The sequence below is a fragment of the Aegilops tauschii genome, chromosome 6 (assembly GCF_002575655.3).
Source record: "Aegilops tauschii subsp. strangulata cultivar AL8/78 chromosome 6, Aet v6.0, whole genome shotgun sequence".
In the NCBI taxonomy this organism is placed as follows: domain Eukaryota; kingdom Viridiplantae; phylum Streptophyta; class Magnoliopsida; order Poales; family Poaceae; genus Aegilops; species Aegilops tauschii.
In genome coordinates this window covers 85,551,770-85,564,023 of record NC_053040.3, presented here as the reverse complement: position 1 = coordinate 85,564,023, position 12,254 = coordinate 85,551,770, and the positions used below count along the sequence as shown (strand labels likewise).

At 50.1% G+C, this 12,254-nt stretch overlaps 1 protein-coding gene across 1 annotated transcript; it reads right to left on the bottom strand.

The window, feature by feature from the left end:
- Positions 1-5,001: 5,001 nt before the first annotated feature.
- Positions 5,002-5,436, bottom strand: LOC141025844 (uncharacterized). The gene has a single exon (XM_073501770.1). It carries the CDS (start codon positions 5,434-5,436, stop codon positions 5,002-5,004), a length of 435 nt encoding a protein of 144 aa, XP_073357871.1.
- Between the last annotated feature and the right edge of the window lie 6,818 nt (positions 5,437-12,254).

Here is a 12,254-nt window from a genome sequence, read left to right as displayed (position 1 = left end):
TTTTTCATGGTGTACGGTGCGGAGGCAGTTTTGCCTTGCGACATTATTCATGACTCACCTCGAGTGCGCATGTATGAAGAGAGAGAAGCCGAGCTCGATCGGCAGGACGATCTGGACGGCCTGGAGGAGGAGCGTGATGTCGCGAAGGACCGTTCCGCATTCTATCAACAACAGGCTCGGCGATATCAAAGCAGGGAGGTACGGGCAAAGACTTATAATGTCGGTGAACTCGTTCTACGCCTACCAGAGAAGAAAAAGGACAAGCTCAAGCCCAAATGGGAGGGTCCCTTCATTATAGATGAAGTTCTCACTGGGGGAGCGTATCGCCTTCGCAATGCTTCGGATAATCGCTTGGAGCCAAACCCATGGAACGCTGCAAGGCTCCGAAGATTCTACGCCTAAAGTTCGCACATAAACCCTTTTTTCCTCATTTCCTTCTTTTCTTCCCTTTGCTGTTTTCTTTTTTCTCGTTTTATATATGAATTTTAGCTCGTGTGCAGATAAACCGCACACCTGAGGGTATACATCCTTAAATGTACATACCCTACAATACCTGGGGGCTTCTTTTCACAAGAACCTTATTATTATTATTATTTTGAGCATCAAGCTCACCCTATATATGTGTCGTCTACTCACATATGTCTTTTCTTCGCCATTATATGCACCTTTATGACTTCAGTTTTTGCCAAGCTGGGTTGCCTAGCTCCTGTGCTTATGCCCTACGTTCCCGCTTGTTCGGCTAGGGCATAAAGGGAGCACCTCTGTGATTGTTACAGCCGGGTTATCCGGACGTGTACCTCAGACGGGTGAAGCCGAAAGCTAGTGTTCTTAAGGGAATGATTGGTCGGTGAGCAAAAGACAAACTTCCCTCGTTGCAATACAAAACCCCAGACTATAACGCGTACTGTGATTTTTTTTACCATCACAGCTTCAGTATGCACAAAACAACTGCATACTGGCCCAGGGAGAGGAACCCTTAACAGAACTATTCTCTCGGGAAGATGTTTCTTACAATCAAATGTAATATAACATAACTCCCCGAATACAACTTGTCTGTTCAAGCAACTATGACCGGACTACCTGGTTTCCGAACATACTTTGGTGTTTACCTACGGTATATTATTCAGAAACACTCCAAACCTAGGGTTTTTCGGAGGTCGAAGCAGAAAGTCTGCCATGACAATCGTTTTACACATTCGGCTGGAGACAAGTTTGTCGATAAAGTACATTGCTACTTGGACTCAAAAACTTCTTCTTCCTCTAGACCCTCTAACAGGTTGTCTAGTTTGCAATCTTGTTGTGAAAACTTGGCGGCCACCTTCACTTGGTCGTACACCAGGCTGACCGGAATTTCTTGTCCATCGGATTCGCGAGGTCCGACCCGCGCCATATGATTTGGATCAAGTCCGGTGTGCTGTGTTTTTACCATGGCCCAGGCTTCCCGAGCACCTTCTCGGCATGCCGATATCTTCCATAGCCCAAAAGGCACCGAGCTCCCTTGAATAAATTCACGAGTTCCTCCATACTTCCTGGAGGAGAATCGGCTAGCCATAAAGCCTTAGCGATGTTTCTCATTGCTTTCCACGCTCGCTTATGCACCTTGGACAGCTCTTGTAGCAGGTCGCCTTGAAATCCGGACACCTCTTCTTCGGGCCGCCCAGTCAACACACCTACAGAAATAAACTTGTTAGGATTCGCATCAAGCGAATTGTACGACGGTAAGTTAAAAGGCATACTGAATATGCCGCCTCTCAGCTTTCTGTTCTCCTTTAGGACATCCGCCAGTTGGGCTCGCACGTCTTTCAGCTCTTCACCGAGCTGGGTGTTGGCATCCTGCAGGTTGTTCTTCTCGTCCCTGGCCCGTCTAAGTACACGTTGACCAGCGGCCTCTTGCCTTTCGGCATGTTCTTTATCCGCCTGCGCGGCCTTCAATTTCTCTTCCAGCTGATCCGACGATCCTGCCATCGTAAAATACAACAATGTTTATTCGCATAAACATTGCCGGCATATGATCATATTTTCCAGACAGAAGGGGACATTACCAGTTGGTGCCTCCTTGGATTTCTCCAGTTTGGCGGTCATAGCAGTCAGCTGGGTCTGACACTGTTCTAGCTCCCGAGATAGCATTTTGTTCTTCTCCATGAGTACCTGATTATACATTGATCCTTAAAATGAGTTGCTTCAACTGTTTTCATGTCTCGTGGGCTACTGGTATATGGCTATTAAATCTACATAAAATGATCTTACCCGCATATCCTTTGAAAGTTGGTAAGTGGCTCCAGCAAGCCCATCCCGAGCAGCTCGGATATATGCATCCGCCGAGCTGAAGGCATTGAATGCCTCTTCAGTAAAGTTAGGATCACGCATAGCTGCCCTCCGACGTCGATGGTTCATTGCACTCTCCACTTCAGAGCTGGTGACGGATACATTATCCGAATCGTCGGAGAGAGGACAATCCGGCATTGCACCTGTATCAACTCTAGCCCTTGAGGCAGGGTCCGGGGTCGGATTGGTGGACATATGTCCGGCAGGGTCTCCGGATATAGTCCGGTGAATGCTCTTCCTGAAATATGGCACAACAGAAAACGTCACAGTTCGGTATGTTTGCCGCAAGACGTATTAAAAACCATATCTTTTTTATGAAGGTAGGGGCTTGGAAGTATCGCCGTCCGCCTTTCTTTTTGAAGACCCGCTTTGTGTCGGCGTCCCCTTCTTAAGGGACGATCCCAATGCGGCGTGGCGAGATGAGCGCCACCCCTTTGAAGCACGAGACAGTGCAGTGGGTGAGGCGCGATGGGAAAACTCTTTTGGAGGAGACGCTCCCTGGGCACATACATGGGAAGAAGGGAGAAGGCCGGGGTAATCGGCTACAATGGCCACTTTCTGTGTCGTCGTAGCTCGCTTGATGGAAGACCCCCTCCTTGAGCTCCACGGATATATCCGAATCCTCCTCAAATCCGGGATCTAGGTCCCGAATATGGTCCTCCGGCTGTGGAGCAGGGCTATAGATCCCCGTAGTGGCTTTCATCCATTCCTGTTAAAAGTCGTCGGGTTAAGTTCAACTAGTTGAAGAGGACTGAGTGAGATTCTTGATTGAAAGCTTACCCAGCTAGGGGGGTTGTACATGGAAAAGCCATCTCGGCACTTGAGGTGAGTGAATTCTTCTTTCTCCCATTTATAAAGGTCAGCCAACATGGCGGCCAGGGCGGCGAAGTTGTCCGGACCCTTGCGCCCGTAGCGAGATGTGTCATCCTCCCCATTGTAGTTCCACATAGGGAGTCCTCTGGATTGGAGTGGCTGCACACCTCGCATTATGGAAATCGCCATGACCTCAATTATGGACAGTCCGGATTGGGCGAGTATTTTTATCTTGTCCATTAACCTCTTAACCTCCGTACTATCTTCCTCCTCGAGGCTCTGGGGGCGCCAGCTATGGCGCTTCTTTAACGGGGCATTGGAAAACTCAGGAAGGCCTCGTCAGATTGGGTCCAAAAGGACGACGTCTTCAATATAAAACCACTCCGAGGGCCACTCTTCGGATGCCTTCTTCGGAGTGCCGGATAGGTATCTTGTCTCGGCTATGCGCCATACTTCGGCGCCGCCCACCTCGAATATGGATCCCTTTTGGGAGCGAGGGACGAGGCAGAAAAGCTTCCTCCATAGCTCGAAATGGGCCTCGCAGCCTAGGAACAGCTCGCAGAGAGCGACGAAGCCGGCGATGTGCAAAATGGAACCTGACGTGAGATTGTGCAGTTGGAGGCCATAGTGCTCTAGGAGACCTCGGAGGAAAGGATGGATTGGGAACCCGACACCTCATAAGAGAAAGGAAACGAAGCACACTCGCTCCCCTTCTGAAGGATTCAGAAAATTTTCTGCCAGGGCTTCGCCAGTAAAAGAAGTTAATCCCGCCCGTACGGGGACTAGATCCGCGGGGGGAGATAGCCCTGCACCTGGAGCTTGGTCAGTTGGGCGTGGGATACAGAGCAGCTCTCCCAATCGCCTTTTTGAGGGCCGTGGGGGCGGGAGGAAGAACTAGGAGCGTTGGCCATGATTGTGTGGTTTCTTGAGGCAAGTTCGAAGGATTTTCGCCTGGTATGGAATGGCATCTGAGATCTAATCTCCTTAAATAGACACCTTCCGGGCGCTATCGAGGGGTTATCTGTAAAAGCGCTTGGACCCTTTGTATTTGTTTGCCACGTGGAAGCTGAGGCAACGGAAGCGCAGAAGCCGAAGGGTATGACATTTAGTGTAAAACCGAGCTGTTCGAATAATTCACCTTACCAAGATCGAAGATGTGAGGGCCGAATATAGCCCTTCGGTTCAGATGCTTTGAAGAATTCGGTGGAGGAACCCGCCTTGCAAAGCTGAACACGTCGTCATTGAAGACTGATTCGGGGGCTACTGAGGGAGTCCTAGATTACGGGGTCCTCGGGCGTCCGGGCTATGTGATGTGGGCCGGACTGATCGACCGTGAAGATACAAGATAAGACTTTCCCCTGTGTCCGGATGGGACTCTCCTTGGCGTAGAAGGCAAGCTTGGCGTGCGGATACGAGGATTCCTTTCTCTGTAAACCGACTCTGTACAACCCTAGCCCCCTCCGGTGTCTATATAAACCGGAGGGTTTAGTCCGTAGAGGCAATCTTAATCATACAAGCTAGACATCTAGGGTTTAGCCATTACGATCTCGAGGTAGATCAACTCTTGTATTACCTCCGTCAAGAGGGCCCAAACCTGGGTAAACATTGTGTCCCCTGCCTCCTGTTACCTTCGATCCTCAGACGCACAGTTCGGGACCCCCTACCCGAGATCTGCCGGTTTTGACACCGACACTCCTCCAACCGCAAGTACGCCACAAACTTGGGGAAGGAGGGCTCCGGTATTAAGGAGAGGTTGGAGGCCACGTTACCGAAGTCCTTGTTGAGGCCGGCGGTGAGCGTGCTAAGGAGGAGGTCGTCATCAACCTTGGCGCCGATGTCACGGAGCTCATCCGCCAGGCGGCGTCAGTAGTTATCGATAAACTGATCATCCTGATGACAGTCAAAAAATTCCTGCTGCAGAAAAACACGGCGCTGAAGCTTGTTGTCGGTGAAGAGGCCGTTGAGCTTGACCCACACGGCGCGGGCGTCATCACCATCGCTCACGACCGTGTGGAACAGATCCTTCGAGATGGTGGTGAAGAACCACCGGATGAGCGTGGCGTCGATCGTGGTCCACTCGGAGTCGCCCACCATAGCGCGGGAGTTGACGGTGCCGTAAACGTGATCCACAAGATTGTTCTCGCGGAAGAGCAGCGAAAAATACATTTTCCAGGCGAAGTACGTGGCGTCGGTGGCATCGAGGACGACGGGGACACGTTCGTGGATGTTGATGTCGCGAATGTCAGCAGGGTCCGGCCCAGCGAAGGGGTTGGAGTAGGTGGAGGCGGTGGACAACATGGCGGCGGCGTGGTGGTGAGAGGAAGAGGCGGCGGCTAGGATTGGGGAGGGTGCGGCGCGGCAGGAGGGTGTGGCGCGGCGGGAGGAGCGGCGTGGCAGGGAGAGGCGGCGCGGCTGGGAGGTGGGGCGCGGCGCGGGGAGAGGAGGAGCGGCACGAGAGGGGAGCGGCGGCGGCGGCTGCGGAAGGCGGCGGCTAGGGTAGGCGGAAGCGGTTTCTAGGAGAGTATCGTGATGCTATCTGATACTATGTAGATAATGATTTGGTGCATCGATAATTGATTGATCGTGCACTAGGCACATATATATAGATACAAGGGGTGCGACCCGTGTCTTGTCTTTTAAGATACAAGTACATACAGAAGGAGAGAGATACTACAGGTACAGCATACAAAACTCAAACCTATGTACATGTACACATGTTCAACAATGTACTACCATTTCACTCCATTCAGCCAAAATATACTGCTGTCGCTGATCGATCAGTTTACGTACATGAGTGATCTTGTCGATCATATTTGCTGCGTGGATCTGCTGCTGTTGCCGGTGCTTGTATTGCACCCCACTCCACAGCGATCTTGCGGTACTAAAAGCAAAGATATGTTCCGAAAGATGGTGTGTTGGAGCTGGGTTTTTTTTTTTTTTGAGGGTGGTGTGTTGGAGCTGGTTGTCCGTAGTACTGGGCACGTGTGCACGTGATGGGCTTGTTCGTTTAGGCTGAGGCTTGCGAATTTCCTCCAAATGGGCTGAGGCTTGTTCGTTTAGGAACGTTCCTTACGGGCCGAGACTCACGTTCTGGCGCGTCCCTTCTTTTTCCTCTACCTGGCTTACATTAGGCCCGTATCGAGGTAACACTTCAGAAAGAATTTTTTCTTTCAATCTATTTTTTATTTCACGGTTTAACTTCAATGTATTGCTCCCAAGATGCTTTTCAGTTATTGAAAGAACATGAACATGTTTTTGGTTTTAAATCTATTTTTTGCAGGCAACAAATAATGTTTTTCTTTCGATGAATTTTTGTGGACAAGCATGCTATAGCATCAGATTAGTCTGTGAATACTTTAATTTTTATTGAATGCTCAAATGGGAGTGGATACACAACTCCGTCGAAAAAAGTGAGATGACGTACATAAATAAAAAGAGTATTGATCCCTTTTGCTCGATCTGCGAGCCGACAAGGGAACTCCGTGCATTAGGGATCGTCAGACATGTGCATGCTTGCGGGCATGCGCTGGGCTAGTTTCTTTTCTTCAAAATGGAAGCGTGAAAGCATCCATTAATTAATCAAAAGAGAACTGTCTAGTTAATTAGTGGAAAATCGGAAGAAAACCATCACAAACCGCTAAGCGACATATAGGATATCACACACACACCTTTTCAAAGAGGGCCTCGTCGAGACAGCACACAAGTGTCATTGCCATCACTCCTCCTCTAGAAGGTGTCATCATCTTCCCTAAAGCTGAGCACACGACTCCAACTTCACCGTAGGCGATCATCGACCCAGCACACCCTGTAGAGGTCGAGTGGAGCCATATGGAGATGTGCGCCAAACCCATCCACCTACGATCAGACAACACAACTCCAATTCTAACACATAACTACGAAGCAGAACTAGGCACGTATGGCACCGCGGAAAATCACCGAACGGACTACCTGCTGCCCGTCACAGTACGCCATCGGGACCCCGCCAATGTAGCTCCAACTTCAGAGCAACAAATAAGCCGAGGCAATCCCGCCAACACACCGGAGAAGAGTCAACTACCTCAACTATTGCCACGTCTCTGACATCGCTTACCCCCCCCCCCCCCCCCCCGTCGGCACACAAGCCTCAACGCTAACACGCACCAACATCTTGCTCCGACCACCACCACATCCGCCGCAAAACTACCCCCACCACATCACCCCTGCCACTACCCCTCCAGCTGGCCCCTTCTCCAAAAACAGAGCCCTTGGGAGGGGCACGACGCAAAGGCATCGCCATTGTTCGATCCAGAAAAGGATATGACTATATGAGGTTTCCCTTCGAGAAAAGGTCGAATGATGGTAAATATCCTCACCTCGGGCACGACCGATGTGCCTCCCACAACAACCATCAAGGAGGAAGCATTCCCTGCCACCATCGTCGTCGATGAACCGCCAGCAGAAACCACACCCTCGGGCACGTACCCACCCAATGGGTCAATGGTCGTGGACCGCGTCCATCAGAAGCAGAAGGGGGGCGATGATCGGATAGCAGCCAAGAGGTTGTTGCCCGACCTGGTGATGCCGTTCACCAACCAACGATGGTGGGGATGGAGTAGGTGAGGGGAGGGGGCAAGGGTGCTTTAGGGCCGACCATGGGTGAAACCAAGAAGGCGGTGAGAGAGAGTGAGAATGTGGTGTGATACCGAGGGTGGGTGGTGATGGGAAAGAGCGCAGGGAAGTTATTAAGGGCAGAACCTATTTGACGCCCGTTAGCGTCAAAAGGTTGACCTTTCGCTGAGGCGAGCCACCGGGTGGGCCGGCCCATGTACAGGGTTCGCGTTTTATCCGTCCGCTCAGCTTCCTTCGCTATTTCCTGCGTTTTTATCGTTTTTTCTATGTTTTTTTGCTTCCGGTTCTTTGCAACGTTTGTCCGGTCTTCACTGGTCTTGTTCTGGTTTTTTTTGTTTTGGTTCCTTTTTCCTTTCGTTTTGTTCTTTCTCGTTTATTTTTTGTTTTTTATTTCTTCTTCTCTTCCTGTGTGTTATATTCAAAGGTCACCTCCTATTACAAAAATATTCACCATATATGAAAAACATGTTTAACGATACATTATGAAAAAGTTCACTATGCATTACAAAAATGTTCATCGTGTATTACAACAATGTTCATCGTACATTTAACAAAATGTTCACCATATATTAAGAAAATTCACTGTATTTAAAAAATATTCGTTGTGTACTTAAAAACTGTTCAGCGTATATCACAAAAAATTTCAATACGTATTTACAAAAATTCAGTGTATATCACAAAAAAGTGCTATGTGTATTTAAAAATTGTTCATCGTATATTTAAAAAGATGTTCAACGGTTGAATTTATTTGATTTTTGTAATCTACCGATGCGATTAGTTCTCAATACTCTCGCACCACTCTGATCGCTAATAATCAGCAGCTCAACTGGTAAGTAAGGCTGACTCTCTATCATTGGTTGCAAGTTCAATTCTTTGACTAAGCATCCTTTTTTTTGCTAATTCAGTTGAAGCGTTATTAGGCCTTGTACAATGGGAGGTGCTTAGGGGAGGTGCTTAGAGAAATAAACCAGACTTTCCTTAAGCACCGGTGCTTATTTGTACAGGGTAGACACTTAACTAAGCGTCTCTCCTGTAGAAATAGGCACCGGTGCTTCAGAAAATCTCGGTTTATTTTTCTAAGCACCCCTCTAAGCATCTCCCATTGTACAAGGCCTTAAGTGCCACGTCCATCTCCCATGCTTCCCAAGGCGTGCAGGCGACAACCATGCAAGGCTCGCCTGGGCCTGGCTCTGGAAAAACAGTTGATTAGTCCTGGCCCGGGAGTGCTTTGAGGTTCGTGTGGGCTAGAAATTTGATGCGTCCCAAGCAATCGAACGGCCCAAGAATACGTCTTGCGGGCCTGGCTAAGTGAAACGCATGTAACCAAACAGGTCCTAGAGGGACAATCCCATATGGGACGCATATTTAGCCTGTCTGCCCTCAAAATGAATTGCCTAGCTACTACATGCATCAATGCTAGAATTTGATGCCTGTCTGGATCGAACATCGAGTATTGGGGTATGCTTGTGTGTACTCTATATGCACTTGTAGAGAGTTCGCAAAAGACCCTTTTCATGTCATATTCCAAGCTCCTTTTTCCCGCAAAAAAAAACTTCCAAACTCCTTTTGCCACTTTTACTGTATACACACTTGGGGACAGGAAAAGGATGTGCCTTTCTGTCGTCCTTCGATGGATGTGGTGGCCGTGTCGTCGGTCTGTTGCATGGGGGGCCAAATTTGGTGTCTTGACCCTTTTATGAAAGTTTAGCGAGATCTGACCCTGGTTCTAAATTTTTTCAGGATCTGACCATTTTTCTACCGTCAAGGTCGATGGCGGTAGCGTATACCAGCCTAACGCCAAGGCCTCTGGCAGTAGGCAACTTATCAACGTCAGCGTACTGCTGCCCTACCGCCAAACATGCTGGCGGTAGCTTGTGTACCCCTAGGGCCGAGGTGCTCGGCGGTAGGTGAGTACACGCACTGTATCTGATACTTATAAATTATCTGCGGTAGGGTATGCACCCCTACCGTCAAGGGCCCCGACGGTTGTCGGGGTTCTGGGACCGAGGGTACCCAGACTCGCCTGCCTACGGCCCAGCGCATGGCTTCACCAGCGGCCCGGCAGCAGGACTTCACGAGCAAGACCCTCGCGAGCCCCCCCTCCCCCGCGCCTCGCGAGGCGAACGACATCAAGGTTTCCCGAGGTTGCCTCCTGAGGAGCGGACATCTCTAGGTAGGAATCCCACCTCGCGAGGAGTGCGGTGACGTGAGCCATGACGACCAAGACCAGCAGGGCGCCAGTGGGCGCAGTCCAGGACAGTTTCCTCTTTGGTGCTAAGGAGGCAAGGACGTAGGCGGATTCCCAAGGAACCCCCCAAAGATTTTCATTCCAGTGCAACAAGACCAAGACCATGGGCTCGGCAGGATGGAGGTCATCACCGAGCCCACCGCTGCGTCACGACCAGAACCTTTGCAGGCGAAGACCACCTTTAGTCAGGATAGGGTGTACTCTTACCCCCCTTTCAAATTGGCCGTTGTGGTATCCCTTCCCGCCTAAGCTATGAGGGAAGAGGACCGAGGCCACTATTAATATAGGCTAGTCTCCACCTTAGAGATGGATCGAGTCCTTCTGTCATTGAGCTCTCTCCCGAGGCAGCTCACACTTGTACTAGTTCATACTCATCCTCCTGGCGAGGCAATCCAACACAAAGCAGGAGTAGGTGAAAGATCGTGGATGTCACCTAGAGGGGGGGGGGGTGAATAGACGCTTTAAAATAATTACGGTTTAGGCTTGAACAAATGCGGAATAAACCTAGCGGTTAATTTGACAAGCACAAAACCTACAACAACTAGGCTCACCTATGTGCACCAACAACTTATGCTAAGCAAGATAAACAACTAAGTGATAGCAAGATATATGACAAGAAACAATATGGCTATCACAAAGTAAAGTGCATAAGTAAAGGGTTCGGGTAAGAGATAACCGAGGCACGCGGAGACGACGATGTATCCCGAAGTTCACACCCTTGCGGATGCTAATCTCCGTTTGGAGCGGTGTGGAGGCACAATGCTCCCCAAGAAGCCACTGGGGCCATCGTAATCTCCTCACGCCCTTGCACAATGCAAGATATCGTGATTCCACTAAGGGACCCTTGAGGGCGGTCACCGAACCCGTACAAATGGGAACCCTTGGGGGCGGTCACCGAACCCGTACACTTTGGCAACCCTTGGGGGCGGTCACCGAACCCGTACACTTTGACAACCCTTGGGGGCGGTCACCGGTACCCGTCAAATTGCTCGGGGCGATCTCCACAACCTAATTGGAGACCCCGACGCTTGCCCGGAGCTTTACACCACAATGATTGAGCTCCGAACACCACCAACCGTCTAGGGCGCCCAAGCACCCAAGAGGAACAAGCTCAAGGGTACCAAGCACCCAAGAGTAATAAGATTCTCAACTTGTAATTTCCACGTATCACCATGGAGAACTCAAACCGATGCACCAAATGCAATGGCAAGGGCACACGGAGTGCCCAAGTCCTTCTCTCTCAAATCCCACCGAAGCAACTAATGTTAGGGAGGAAAATGAGAGAAAGAACAAGAAGGAGAACACCAAGAACTCCAAGATCTAGATCCAATGGGTTCCCCTCACATAGATGAGAAAGTGATTGGTGGAAATGTGGATCTAGATCTCCTCTCTCTTTTCCCTCAAAACCTAGCAAGAATCCATGAAGGGATTGAGAGTTAGCAAGCTCGAAGAAGGTCAACAATGGGGGAAGAACACGAGCTCAAAGGATAAGGTAGAATGGGGAAGAAGACCCCCTTATATAGTGGGGGGAACAATCCAACCGTTACCCCCAAAACAGCCCCGCAGAGGGCGGTACTACCGCAGGAGGCAGCGGTACTATCGCTCCCCCGGGCGGTACTACCGTGGAGTCTGGAGGGCAGGAGAGTGACAGACCCGAGCGGTACTGCCGTGGTGGTTGGGCGGTACTACCGCTCGTGAGCGGTACTGTCGCCCTACTGCCGCTGCGAAGTACCGCACTATCCGACACGAAAAATGACCCCTCGAGTCGACGCGGTAGGGGCCTGGTACCGTAGCGGTACTACTGCTGAGGACCCACCAGCGGTACTACCGCTGCGGAGCGGTACTGCCGCTTGTGACCCCTAAGCGATACTACCGCTGGGTACCGCGGTACTACCGCTGGGACCATCCTAAAGCCACTTCCACGAAAACAAGAATACTCCACGGGAAACCAAAACTGCCATAACTTCTGCATATGAGCTCCGAAATGAGCAAACTCAAGCTTGTTGGATACAAGACGACGAGTAGCATCAAAACAACGACTGGTTATAGTAAGAAGAGGCAAGGAAGGTATGCCAACAAAATAGAGGAGTGAAACCTCCAACCGAGAAGAACCGACATAACCTTCCAACATCGAAAACATCATAGAAGATGCGAGTGAACTCCGTTTTCGATGAACTCGAGCTTGTCATCAAGATGACCATAGGCTCCAAAACTCACAAAGAGAAGAACCAAACAAGAACCAAGAAAGATGATGCAAGGA

Bases quoted from the DNA above. Each gene is read 5' to 3' on its own strand.
- LOC141025844 (XM_073501770.1), bottom strand. From the start codon at position 5,436: ATGTTGTCCACCGCCTCCACCTACTCCAACCCCTTCGCTGGGCCGGAC.